Here is a 13,359-nt window from a genome sequence, read left to right as displayed (position 1 = left end):
TAACCTGAATCATGGCTTTTTATATCTATATAACCTGAATCATAGCTTTTATACTTATATGACTTGATACGAACAACTTTTTATAACAGTGTAGTGGTTAGTATATGGTTAACTAGTTGCATAATGCTGAATAGATCCAAAAGAAGAAAAAAATCACCCGGTGGCTAGCTTTAGAGATAGATAAACATAGCACTAATGAAAATTGGCAAGTGCAAAGCCAATTAGTCATAAAACAAAGAATTTAGGCCGGTTAAGACCAGACAGACTAAGGAACACCTTAACTATGCATGTCCCTCACACAGGGGCTCTGGGGACGCCTCTCACTGGGAGGGATGTGTGGGGCCCTCCATCACACAGAGGCTGTGGGGACACCTCTCACACCGAGGGATGTGTGGAATACTCCCTCACACGGAGGGATGTCCTCACAGAGGGGCCATGGGGACGCCTCTCACAGTGTGGGACCCTCCCTCACACCGAGGGATGTGTGGGGCACTCCCTCACACAGGAGCTGTGGGGAATCCCCCCTCACACCGAGGAATGTCCCTCACACAGAGGCTGTGGGGACGCCTCTCACAGTGAGGGATGTGTGGGACCCTCCATCTCACGGGGGCTGAGGGAGTTTCCCCTCACACAGGGGCTCTGGGGACACCTCTCACACCGAGGAATGTGTGGAATACTCCCTCACACGGAGGGATGTCCCTCACACAGGGGCCATGGGGACACCTCTCACACTGAGGGATGTGTGGGATCCCCCCTCACACGGAGGGATGTCCCTCACACAAGGGCCCTGGGGAGGCCTCTCCCGCGGAGCTTTGGGTCTCCGTGTGCGGAGCGGGCCCGGCGGTGCGGGCCGGGCTGTGCGGGCAGGCTGTGCGGGCCGGGCTGTGCGGGCCGGGCTGTGCGGGCCGGGCTGTGCGGGACCGGCTGTGCGGGACCGGCTGTGCGGGCAGGATGTGCGAGCAGGCTGTGCGGGCCGGCTGTGCGGGCCCGGCTGTGCGGGCCCGGCGGTGCGGGCTGGGCTGTGCGGGCCCGGCTGTGCGGGCCGGCTGTGCGGGCCGGGCTGTGCGGGCCCGGCTGTGCGGGCCTGGCTGTGCGGGCCGGCTGTGCGGGCCGGGCTGTGCGGGCAGGCTGTGCGGGCCGGGCGGTGCGGACCGGGCTGTGCGAGCAGGCTGTGCGGGACCGGCTGTGCGGGCCGGCTGTGCGGGCCGGGCTGTGCGGGCCGGGCTGTGCGGGCAGGCTGTGCGGGCCGGTTGTGCGGGACCGGCTGTGCGGGCCCGGCTGTGCGGGCCGGGCTGTGCGGGCCGGCTGTGCGGGCCGGCTGTGCGGGACCGGCTGTGCGGGCCGGGCTGTGCGGGCAGGCTGTGCGGGCCCGGCTGTGCGGACCCGGCTGTGCGGGCCGGGCTGTGCGGGCCCGGCTGTGCGGGAGGCTCCGGCCGCGCGGGGGCGCTGCCCGCCCGTGCACGCCGTTTCCCCGCAGCGCGGCCATGGCGGGCGCGGCGCGGCTCGGGGGCAGCGCCGTGTGCCGCTCCCGGGAGCCCGCCGTGTACCGCTCCCGGGACCCCGTCCGCAACCTGCGCCTGCGGTGAGCGCCCGCCCGGCCCCGGGCCGCCTCCGCTGGCCCGCACAGCCCTGACGCCCCGCTCCTTCCCCGCAGGGTCCGTATCCAGCGGGTCGCGCCGGCCGGGCCTCTCCTGCCGGGGGCGCCGCCGCTCGCCGGCCCCGAGCGCCCGGGCCGGGCCGACAGCGAGGGAGCGGGAGCGGTGCCGCTGCGGGTCACCGCGGCCTCCCGCGCAGGCGCCCAGAGAGCCCCGCAGGACTCGCTGGAGGAGGAGGAGGTCGAGGTGGGGTGGCAGGAGAAGCTCTTCAGCCAGGTGGGTGCGGTGGGGAGGCGGGAGGGACTCGGCGGGATGGGTCAGATCGGATCGCTGGGGTCATCCAGTCCGACTCCCCTGCTCAGGCAGGGAGCCCAGGGCATGCTGCTCAGGCTTGTGTCCAGCTGGCTTGAAATACCTCTGGTGAGAGAAACTCCACGCCCTCTCTGGGCAGCCTGTTGAGTGTTTGGTCACCGCGCAGGGTGACCATAGAGTTCTTTCTCGTCTTCAGGTGGAACTTTCTGGGCATCAGTTCCTGCCCATTCCAGTTGTCCCATTGCTGGTCCCCATGGAGCACAGCCTGGTCCATACAATGAGGTACCCTCTCAGTGCCTCTTCTCGAGCCTGAACAGTTCCAGCTCCCTCAGCTTTTCATTGTAAGAAAGGTGCTCCTTGATGAACTTTGTCACCCTTTGCTGAACCTGCTCCAAAAGCTCCATGTGTCTCCTGTCCTGTCCAGAACTGTACAGGCTTGGGGGAGCTTCCTGACACCCCCTTTTTGCACCTCACTGTGGGGTTCCTTGTTTCAAGGTGAGCTGCTGTGCCCAAGGCTTTCCAAGCGGGCATCAGTGGTGCTGCTGGCTGCCACGTACCTGAGCAGTGTTGGGGCTGCTCTGGAGCTTGGGATATTTGCTGGGGTCCCCAAAAAGTCTTGTCTCTGGGGTGGCTTTGGAAAAAAGCTGAAAAATATTTGTGGCTTTGCCAAAGCTGGTGAAGGGCAGCTGTTTTGCTTTACCTGTGGTGCTGTCAGTTTGAGGTGGATCTGTACTTGAACGAGTCAGCCTGCCAGACTCCCCTGGACTGGCAGTACCATGAGGAGATCCAGAAACTGGAGAAGGCTGGAGGTCGGAAGAATTGTCGCATCTTCACCTACACCGACCACGACCGATTCACCAACCTAGAGGAGGTACCAGCTCTTAGTTACTCAGTGTCTGTCAAAACTTCCAGTCCTACTGCAGAGGGAACATTTTTTGGTTCTCAGCCAGGCAGATACCCTGAGTGCAGAGCACACTGCTGCAAAGCAGCTTCCCCTGGTGCCCCAGACTTGGGGTGGGATGTCCCTGGTTCAGAGCAGTGGTCGGGACAGCCAGAGGGACTTGGCTCTCTAGGAGCACTGCTCCACAAGAAGCTTGCTGGGTGGAGTGAGCTGTATTTTGCCACCAGAACAGGGAAGGAATTCTGCAGTTAGCAATTTGTCCTTGCATGTTGTGTGCATACCTGTTCCCTCCTCCAAGAGGAGAGCTGTGTTTGGGTCTTAACTGTATGTCCAGTTAAGCTGGTTCTTGTCTGTTCTTCCAGCTCTGCCAGAAGGTAACTGACCTGGATCATGAAGTGCCATCACATCTGGTCGAGAGGATGGCCAATGTGAGGAGGAGAAGACAGGACCGTAGGCCTGTGTGAGTTCAAACTCAGGCTTGGAGCTTGTTCATGCACGTTTTGTGGTGCTGGTGTCCCAGCTGTGGATCAGCCTGGTCTGTGGGAGCTGGTGGCTTGTGCAGTGTCACACGTGTAATCCAGCACTGTGACTCCTCATTGTGGTGGGTTTGGTGCTGCTGAGGTGAGCTGTGACTGGTGCTGTTCTGTTGTTGACAGAGAAGCAAGTTCTCTGAAGTCAAAAATCATCACCTGGGAACCTTCAGAAGAATTTATAAAGAACAATCATGTAATTAACACACCTGTCCAGACCATGTACATCATGGGGGACTTGGGACCTTATGGGAAGTAAGTAAAATCCTGAAGTAATCGTAATTTCCCAAAAGAAAATCCATCTTCCCTCCTTACTCAAAACTCCTATTTCTTTCATTAGTTAAGAGTCCAAGAGCTCAGTAACATGGGCTGCAACTTCTTTCTGCTTCTTTCTTCACTTAGGAGGTAGCTGAGTGTATACTTCCAAAAGGCTTCTAAACCAGTGTAGGAAAGTGTGTATGTGTTCCCTTCTGTACCCCCAAGTTCCTTTACCAGCTCTGCTGTTCCAGAGCATGAGAATGTCCATGTTCTCTGTTTAGACTGTGTTTTCCTGGTGTCCTCCTTCAGGCTTGGTCACAGGGAGTATGAAAATGTGCTTTGCACAATCAAGGTGGATGGCAATGGGGTGATCACAGTGAAGCCTGACTTCAGTGGCACCAAAGGAGCTTACCGGTGAGTGGGGCAGGGCTGGGGCTCCTCCTCCTGGGACTGGGGGCTGAAATGGCTGTTTCCTGGTCACCCAGGGGATCAGCACTTAAATTGAGAAATATTTCATTTATTTCAGGGGTTTCTAAGAAAATATTATTGTGTGCTTACACTCAGTGTCACTCTATGTGTGCTGTGTGGGGCTTTGGTGCAAGTCTCTAGGGATACAGGTTATCATGGAATCATGGTTTGGGTTGGAAGGGACCTTAAAGCCCATCTCATTCCACCCCCTGCCTTGGGCAGGGACAAATTCCACTAGACCAGGCTGCTCTAAACCCTGTCCAACCAGGCCTTGGGCACTTCCAGAGATGGGGCAGCCACAGCTGCTCTGGGCACCCTGTCCAGGGCCTCACCACCCTCAGAGGGAAGAATTTCTTCCTAATATCCATCTAACCCTGCTCTCTGTCAGTTTGAAGCCATTCCCCTTGTTCTATCACTATATCCCTTGTAAAATTATGTTATGCATATGGTGGACATAAGCAAGTCTTCTGTTTTGAGGGAATGGTGCTGGCAGGCACTTGGGAATGAGGAGAGAGCTGTGTCCTTGTCTCAGTTTACAGGCTGGGTAGAGGGGACACTGCTGGTCAGGAGGGCCCCATTGATACCTGTCCCTATTCTCTGCATAATGGGGGGAGTTTTTCCCGTGTGTTCTGGGGCTCTGCAGGATCGAGCTAGATGGAGAGAAGCGAGAGGTGTGGGAATACACCATTGAGAATGCATCTGCCCAGGTGCAGCCAGAGGAGGAGGAGCGGGAGCAGCGTGTGTTCAGAGATGTAAGTACTGGCCATGGAGCATATTCACTAATTCTGAGTGACAGAGGCACTCAAATCATCATGGAAGTGTAACTGCTGGTGTTCTGCACACCTGAAGTGACAAGATGTCACTGCTCTGAGCCTCATCATGCTCAGGGAGTTGAGAACTACAGCAAAAACTCCCTGCTTCATCCCTTATTCCTTAAAGAGATCTTGTCTGTAGTTGTCCTGCCTCTGGCTGCAGTGATTTAGGGAGTGAGAATTGATGAAAGAAATCACCCCAACTCCATGCCTTCCTAGTGTCACCTGCCAGTGTTTTTCCTTCCCTTTTGAGCAGTGGGAAAACCCTTTCCCTAATCTTCCTCTTGTTGCCTATATATTTATTAATGTCTTGTAATGTAATGTCCCTGGATATTGGGATCCCATTTCACATCTTGATTTTTCTGAATTGCCTTTTTGTCTCTTGACAGTTCATGAAAGTACTTTTTGGTTTAGGCTTTTATTTGTGCATTTCCTTACTGGTTTTGTGGTCACCAAGGAAATCGTAATTTCACTACACTGATCTCCACCTGGCCATTTCCTTGGAGTAGTTTGTACCTGTGTTTTTCAGATATCATTTAAGATTTGATTTTTCAGAGTTTCTTTTCCCTTAAAACTGGCCTTGGAGGACCAAAGCTGAAGTTCTGTGCAGTGTTAGCAGTTATGCATCTTTGTTCTATTAGATACTTCTATTTTCCATATTTGCTGTAACAACCTCACATGTGCTAAGCCTGGTAATGATTTGAGTTTATATACAGTTTAAGTTTTGCAGTACATAACAGCAGATATAATCAAAATGCCAGTGTTTTTGTTGTTGTTTGTGTTTGCAGCTGTATGGGCGGCACAGGGATTACCTCAGTGGGCTCGTGGGCTCAGACTTTGAAATGGTGAGTTCCAGAGGCACTGGCAGGGACTGGGGCTCTGCTGTCTCTGGGGCCTGGTGACCTGGTTCACACAGTTACCACTTGCAGCACAGTCTCCAAAGATTGTTTTGCTCTGGAAGGGGGTTGGCAGCTTTTACCTTGTGACTTGGAGCAGAAAATTGGGTCAGAAGGGACAAGTGGCAGTGGATTTGGGGTCTGCAGAGATCCATCCTGCCCATTCAGGGCCTGCTGAACACTGCAGTCTCTGTGAGGCAGTGCCTCAATGCCTGTGATTGTAGCACTTTGAGAAGGAAGGAGGTTTATGTCTTCAGAGACAGTGATTGCTGTTAACTTCTTCAGGGTCAAACACTTTGTGCAAATAAACAGCCCCTTTCACAATCAGACTCATGCAGTTTCCATTCTCACTGAATTATGCAACTGCAATCTTTTTTTGCTCAAATACTGTTTGCCAGTACAGTGAATACAAATCAGTGAAATACAATACAAAACAATGAAAGAAAGCTGTGCTTTCCAGTACTCTGATAGAGTGTTGCAGTGCTTCTCTCTGCTCCCTCATCTTGGGCAAATGCAGGAACATGGCAGAAGCAGGGCTGTGATTGCTGCAAGGGGCTTCTCACTGTGTTACATCAACTTTGACATCTGTAACAGACCTGCTTACAGAACAATAAATTCCTGCAGGCTGGGTTTTGAGGGATTTGGTCTCTTTAGAGCCTCTTTCCAGAGGGACTGTCCAATTCTGGAAGTGATAGAACAAATCAAACCTCTTCCCTGGCCAAAACAGTAAATCATTCATGTCTGAAAACCCATGAAATACCTGTGTGAGATGCTGTTGGGAAGAAACTGCTGAGGTTGCACTGGTGATTGTTGAGCTCTTTATCTTGTTTATCTGCTAATTTTTCCAGCCTCTTCCTGGTACTCTGAGACTTTTCATTAATGGAGAAATAGGTGAGTCCTTATTCTAAACAGTAATAGGGGCAAATGTGGGTGTGCTGGGATGGCTGAGGGTATGATCCAAGGATTCTTGAATCCCTAGATTCAAGAGGCCCTAGAATCTTTTACTTCCTTCTCCTCCCTGTTTTCTGCAGACTAATCCCTTGAGAGGCATTTATAGGTTGGAGGTTACAAATGCTGTAGCTGTTCTAAGAAGGCGTAGATCTGAAAAAAGGAGAGCAGATTGCTATAATCTCTATTCACTTCCCAAAGAAACCAATTAAATGTGTGAATTTCCTCATCTGGTTAGGGATACAGGGACAGGGCTAGTCTGGAGAAGGAATCTTCTCTGTGAGTTATCTCCTGTTCCTTTGAAGACTTTTCCCAGCTTCCAGCAGTAACTGACTTTCCTTGTTGGTGGAGGAGGCTCTCCCAAAAATCTACAGTGAATGCTAGAAGAATTTGTGTGGAATCAAAGAGCTGAAGTTCCTTCTCTCTTCTCAGTTTCAGCTCAAGGCTATGAGTATGACAACCTTTATGTGCATTTCTTCCTGGAGCTGCCTAGCCGTGAGTATTCACATTCCCAACCACACCACAGCAATTTAAGAGATGGTCCATCAGACCAGCTCTGCTGGGAGTCAGCAAAAATTGATGTTGGGGCTGGGTTCTAGTCAGGGGCCTTCAGAGCTAAAATGGCAGAACTCAGCTCAGGCTGGGATGTAGAGGTGGTGGTGACCAGTCTATCCAAACTTCCTGATTTTGCAGAGAACAGCCTTCCTGTGCTTCCCACCACAGTGACCTTGTCTGATTTCAGTGCTTGTATCATGTTTTGTGCTGATATTAACATATTAAATTTTGATGGATAAATAAGGCTGCCAGCACTTACATGCATACCTGCTGCATGTATAATTCTCCTAAAGCTATGGCTCTGCCTCCCCTCTCTGTATATATCTGTCAAGATACCACTTCTGCTACTCAGTACATTTAGAAAAGGCTCTGCTTTTTCTCTTGACATGAGTTGGTGCTTTTCTTGGACAGTTCAGGATGTTCTAAAGAGCAGTGCCTGGAACTGGAGAGGGAAAAGTCATATGAGGAACAGAGAGAGCTGAGGGGGCTAAGCCAGAAGGAGGCCTAGAGGGAACCTTCTCACTCTCTACAGCTCCCTGACAGGAGGGTGCAGCCAGGTGGGGGGCAGGCTCTGCTCCCAGACAAGCAACAGGACAAGAGGAAACAGCCTCAACTTGTACCAGGGGAGGTCTGGGTTGGACATGAGGAAGAATTTCTCTGTGGCAAGGGTGGTCAGGCACTGGAAGGAGCTGCCTAGGGCAGTGGCAGAGTTCCCATCCCTGGAGGTGTCTGAGGAATGACTGGATGTGGCACTCAGTGCTCTGGCCTCATTGACAAGGTGGGAGTTGGTCACAGGTTGGATTCAATGACAATGTAGGGCTTTTCCAACCTCAATGGTTCAGTGATTCTCTAAATGTCAGGGTGGGTGATGTTACTTTTTACCCCAGTCATCAGGGACTGACATTCTGCTTTGAGCTGCTCTGGTTTGTAAGTTTGGCCTCACCCCAAGCCTTCATCTTTTCCTGTTCCCCCCAGAGTGGTCAAGCTCCCCGTTCCAGCAGCTCTCAGGAGTGACACAGACCTGTGCCACCAAGACAGTGGGCTGGGTAAGGACACTTTCAGACCTGCAGAGCAATTTGAACAGGCAGTCTCTGGAGTGGAACATGTGTAACAAACTACAGATATATTCAGCAAAGGCCCTGAGTTGAGGGCTCCCTTCAAGACCAGAGCATGTGTGGGTTTCTCCTTATTCTAATTATACTTGTCATTTCTTCAAGGAGTCACCATCTCCAAATAAAACTAGACCAAATAAAACTATTCCCAAGCATTTTCTGGAACCTCACTTTTTTATTCATTCTTATGACTGATTGCCTTTGGAGCTTTGATTTTTGTGTTCTCCAATGCTCTGAGGTAACCAAGCATTGTTCCAGCTTGCCTGGGGCAGGAATGTGCAGAGACTCTACATTGACTTAGAATTTAATCATATTTTTAATGTATTTTATATGTTTTGATATTACAAAAGCAATTATCACACAACATTTCAGTAATACCACTGTTTGAGGTATTGTGCTTGGCTGTAAAGTTTGATACTGCCCTGTAGTTATGCAACTGACTGAATTTTCCTTTGAGATGTGTCACTCACCTTTTCCATTATTTTCAACATCCTATTCCATTGATGTGGCAGTAAGGAGTGTATGCAGGTTCATCCTGCAGTCATGTTTTTGTGGGATGTAATTGATCTTTTTGGGCAGCATCACCTGCTTTCTACCACTAGTTCCTTTCTCCCAGCTCTGTATGCCCTTTGCAAAGCTGGTGCTGAATTCTCTTGTCCAGGAATCTGATATCTACCCTGTTGTTTTTCTAGGATAAGGTGGCATACTTCTGCTACCCCTTCACTGTGGAGATGTTTTACACCCAAGAAGATGAAGGTGTGTTTCCTTGTTACTCTGAAATCCTTTGGTTCCACTGTAGCCATCATGCTATCTGTCCTGTTGGAGATGAAATGTTTCTGGTTCAAGAAAATTCACCCTGCCACCACACAGCTCCTGGACACATCCTGTGTTTGTCCAGGAATCCATTAGCATTTTTATGGATTTATGGATCTGCCCTGTTTCCAGGCTGTAGGCAGCTTTATCTGGTTGGAAAACTACTTGGATCTTGGCTTGTCTCCTTAAACATGGCGTGCAGGGCCATGTTGCTGTTCCTGGTGTGCTGCACAGAGCCCTGGGATGCTGCAGCTGAAGAACCAGTCAGCTTTTTTATACACAACTAAAACTCTGTGCTGAGTCTTATATTTGTAGACGTGCTCAGTGACCTGTATAATCCCTAGATAGTTCATGTCACTTTGAAACTTCAGCTCTATTTTAAGCTGGGCTTCTCTGCTGCCTGTTCTGCTGCTGCCTCACCAATCCTATTGCTCTGTGGATACAATTGCTAGGGACAGCTCTGTGGCATGCCTTGCCACTTGAATCCAATGTACACTTTGGATTTGGGTATTCAACCAACACTAATGAATTTTCAGACTAGAAGAAACACAGTGAGTTTGTTTCACTGTGGAAAAAATAAATGCTTGGAGAGATGTAGGAGAATCCAAGTTAATATTCCCCCAATAACAGTGGGAAAAGACAGAGATAAACAGGTTCTGCTGTTTGGCTTCAGATCATTCACAAAACATTGTTTTGTCTGTTCAAAGATAACTGACAGCCCAGTCTGGACTTGCTTTTAAAGAATTTTCCCCAATTTTTTTCATCAATAATTCTGTTTTCAGCCTCAAATCCGAAGTTTCAACTTTTACAGGGGAAAACTAATCAACCATAAATCTTTGTTAGTCATTGTAGGAGAAATACAGAAAGGACTGTGGTGGAAGGGTGCTGGAGTGTGTCCAGAGAGGGAGCAGAACAGGGGAAGGGTCTGGAACACAAGGAATAGCTGAGGGAGCTGGGCAGACTCAACCTGGAGAAAAGGAGGCTCAGGGAGGACCTTTTCTCTACAATTCCCTGACAGGGGCAGAACAAAAGGAAACTTCAAGTTGCTCCAGGGGAGGTTCAGGCTGGACACTTGGAGGGATTTCTTCACATGATGGGTGTCAGGCACTAAAAGGAGCTGCCCAGGGAGGTGATGGAGTCCCCATCTCTGGAGGTATCCTAGGAATGACTGCAGGTGGCACTCAGTGCTCTAGTCTGGGTGACAAGGTGGGGATTGGTCACAGGATGGACTTGATGATTTTGGAGGTCTTTTCCAAGCTAAATGATTCTCTGATTCTTTGGCTTCCTACTAGTGGAGTTGGGCATTTAGCATTCTTTTTCTCAAAGCTATGACCTGCTCCCCATCTTGCAGACGATCTCCCTCAGTGGCCTGTTCTCTACTTTGAGGTCCTGTCCCTGGATTTCTGGCAGAGGTATCGTGTGGAAGGATATGGGTCCTTGGTGCTGCCAGCATGTCCAGGTAAAGCATCCTTGGGACATTGTGCTAATTGTCTGGGAGAATGAGTTGAGTGGTCCTCTTGGGAAGTGATTCAGCCAGTCCCAGGGATTTGGTGTACTGAAGGGGGCTGTCAGCTGTCTGGGGTGCAGCAAAGAAGGATGTGAGGTGCATCTTGAGTTGCTGCCTCTATGCTTTGATACTGCCATCACAGTATCTGGTGTGATAAAGCTCTGGGGTGATGCTGTGCATCCATCTTTACAATGGCAGTAGCCCTCTGTGTCCCACATGGGACCTGTGAGTGACCCCTGTGTGGTTATGAGGAGAGGCTGCTGTTGGGCAGGGGGTACTTTCAGCACTGGCTGTGTGACTAGGATGGGCTGGCTCAATGGGAACATGCTTTTAGAACATTTTTGATACTGTGCAGTGTTTCCATTTCCAGACAGCTCTGGGATGGGTCAGCAGGCATCCACCTGCCTTTGCTGTCCTCTGTGTCTGGATAAATCACAGGCCACAGAAGCTGAGCTGTCCTCTTGTCCTGGGCCAGGTGTCCACCTGCTCACCATCCCTACCTGGCGTCCTGTGGGGCTGGGAACTGTTGCTGAAATGAGGAGGTTTTTCATTGGGGGATCTCCTGAGCTGGAGGACTTAACCTACATCCGGACACCATCGACCTTCCAGGTGGGCTCAGCTGCAGAGTAGCCTCTTGCCACGGCATGGTGCATTTTGCTTTTGGGTTCAGGTGTCCATGGTCAGCCTGGACCAGATTTGAACAAGGATGAGCTGCTGGTCCTATCTCTCTCACTAAAGAAATGTCTCCTCTGTGAGTCTTGTGATTCTGAACAGAGGAATGAGCAAACACTGAAGCAGAGCTGTGCCTTCTGAGGCATGAGCAGCTTAGAGAAGTAGGGGAGCATGGACCAAAGCCTTGGCTTACCCCTGCCTATAAAGTATTTGTCAGGTCAGCATTTGGTACCAGCTGTGAGCTTCTCCTGGGTTTCTGTCAGGAATCTGGGCTGGAACAGCTTTCTGAAGCAAGAAGCTGATGGGTGTGAGGCAGGTAGAAACTTCATGTTCTTCAGAAGGTTGCAGAGGTGCTGCTGGTGTAATGAGCAGGGTGATGTTAGTGGCAGCTTTGTGTGGGAACAAGTCCTGATGCAGCTGTTGAAACCCTGCCCCAGCACTGCACTGCACTGTCAGCTTGTGTTCACTGTGGGGTTGCTCTAACCTGTGCCATCCCTGCAGGGAAAGCGCTTGAGCCGCTTTGGTTTCCGGACAGAGACCACAGGGAGCGTCACGTTCCGGCTCTATTGCCTGCAGCAGTCCAAGTGAGTGCAGCAAAGGGAGTATGAGCTCCAGAAACCCCATCTCCTGTGCTGCTTTTGGCAGCCCTGACCTGCTGCTGTGCTTCTGTGCAGAGCCTTTCTGGAGAGCAGTGCCCTGAGGCAGCGCATGCAGAGTGTGCTGGACCGACTGGGAGGCTTCAGCCAGCAGAGCTCTGTCTACAATGTTTTGGGTAGGGCCTTCAGTGTCATTCTGTCTTGGTGAGCTTTTTCCCCCTTTTTACAGAGTGGGCTGGATATTTCAGGATAATCCATTACTGTGGGAGTAATTCCCCTCCCTATGAGCTCTCAGAGTCCATGGCAGAGCTTAAATGTTCTGTTCTGAGCTGGAAACTTCAGAAGGCATCAGCTCTGAGCAGGCAGGAGGGATAACCACTGTGTGAGGGCACAGCCTGGACTGGGATGCCCACTCTTGCCTTGCACTGGGCAGATTTGGTGGCACTAAGGCACAGGCTGTCTCTGATTCCATTGTGTATAGAAATCAGAGAGCAGCAGGTGGACACTACCAGGTACTTTGGTGGTGTAACCTATTCATAGGAAGTGGGATCCTGTACCAGGAGAGATGGTGTTCACTGAAAAGACACACCCCTGCCCTTCCCTGAGGCTGTGTTATGCATTCTGGCCTGTGTCCCTGTGTTGTAGAGGCTTTCCAGCGGGCACGGCGCCGGATGCAGGAAGCGCGGGAGAGCCTTCCCCAGGACCTCATCAACACTTCTGCCTCTACTGCACTGCAGCCACCAGAGCCATGAGTGTCACCTCTGCTGCTTGGAGCACTTGGCACCCTCCCTCCAGCACAGGCTCCCACCCCTCAGCAGAGGAGTCCCAGTGCTGGGGCCTGGAAGCTTCAGAAGCCCTTCCTTTGCTGTTTAACCTGGATGAGGGAGAGAACTTGTAACACCTCCAGACCCAGAATTTGCATTTCCACAATGGAAGGAGCCCTGTTTTTCAAGGCCCTTTGTTACCAGGCTCTAACAATACAGCAAATTTTTTACATTTCTACCGAAATACTGACATGTAACCTGTGAACTCTGTAACACCTTTTCAGGGATTGCAAAGGAAATAATGAGAAAAATTGACATGACTTGGTAAATTTAGTCTTCTTAGAGAAGAGGATGATGTTGAAGGTAAAGGCATGGATGCTGTTTGAGATTAATGGAGTTATTCTCAAGATAACTTCTTGAGAAATGCTGATTATTGTTGTTAGCTGTTGTGTACAGAGCAATCAATAGTAAAATGAATCCATCCACCTAAAGACTGATTTATTTCTATAGAGAGAGCTCTCTGCCACATGTAATAATGAAATTAAAGCAAAGGAAGACAGATGGAAAACTGGACAAAAGGATTTAATTCTGTGTTTTCTTGTGTGTGCCCATAATGTCTG

At 50.7% G+C, this 13,359-nt stretch overlaps 1 protein-coding gene across 2 annotated transcripts; it reads left to right on the top strand.

Annotated features, from left to right (window-relative positions):
• The first annotated feature begins 1,468 nt into the window (after positions 1-1,468).
• Positions 1,469-13,224, top strand: MKS1 (MKS transition zone complex subunit 1). 2 transcript variants are annotated; one of them, XM_056506872.1, is made up of 17 exons: positions 1,469-1,582; positions 1,655-1,871; positions 2,623-2,778; positions 3,171-3,268; positions 3,465-3,593; positions 3,906-4,010; positions 4,708-4,816; positions 5,665-5,721; positions 6,621-6,663; positions 7,153-7,215; positions 8,251-8,321; positions 9,080-9,143; positions 10,552-10,659; positions 11,183-11,316; positions 11,881-11,963; positions 12,054-12,151; positions 12,621-13,224. In XM_056506872.1, exons 1-17 carry the CDS (start codon positions 1,485-1,487, stop codon positions 12,725-12,727), a joined length of 1,740 nt encoding a protein of 579 aa, XP_056362847.1. In that variant the 5' UTR covers positions 1,469-1,484; the 3' UTR covers positions 12,728-13,224. The 2 variants fall into 2 exon arrangements, with proteins under 2 accessions (XP_056362847.1, XP_056362848.1); XM_056506873.1 differs by having other exon boundaries at positions 12,516-13,224.
• The last annotated feature ends 135 nt before the right edge of the window (positions 13,225-13,359 follow it).

The sequence above is a fragment of the Oenanthe melanoleuca genome, chromosome 19, assembly GCF_029582105.1.
Source record: "Oenanthe melanoleuca isolate GR-GAL-2019-014 chromosome 19, OMel1.0, whole genome shotgun sequence".
NCBI lineage: Eukaryota > Metazoa > Chordata > Aves > Passeriformes > Muscicapidae > Oenanthe > Oenanthe melanoleuca.
Note: the sequence above shows the minus strand (reverse complement) of the source record. Positions and strands in the feature narration are given on the sequence as shown.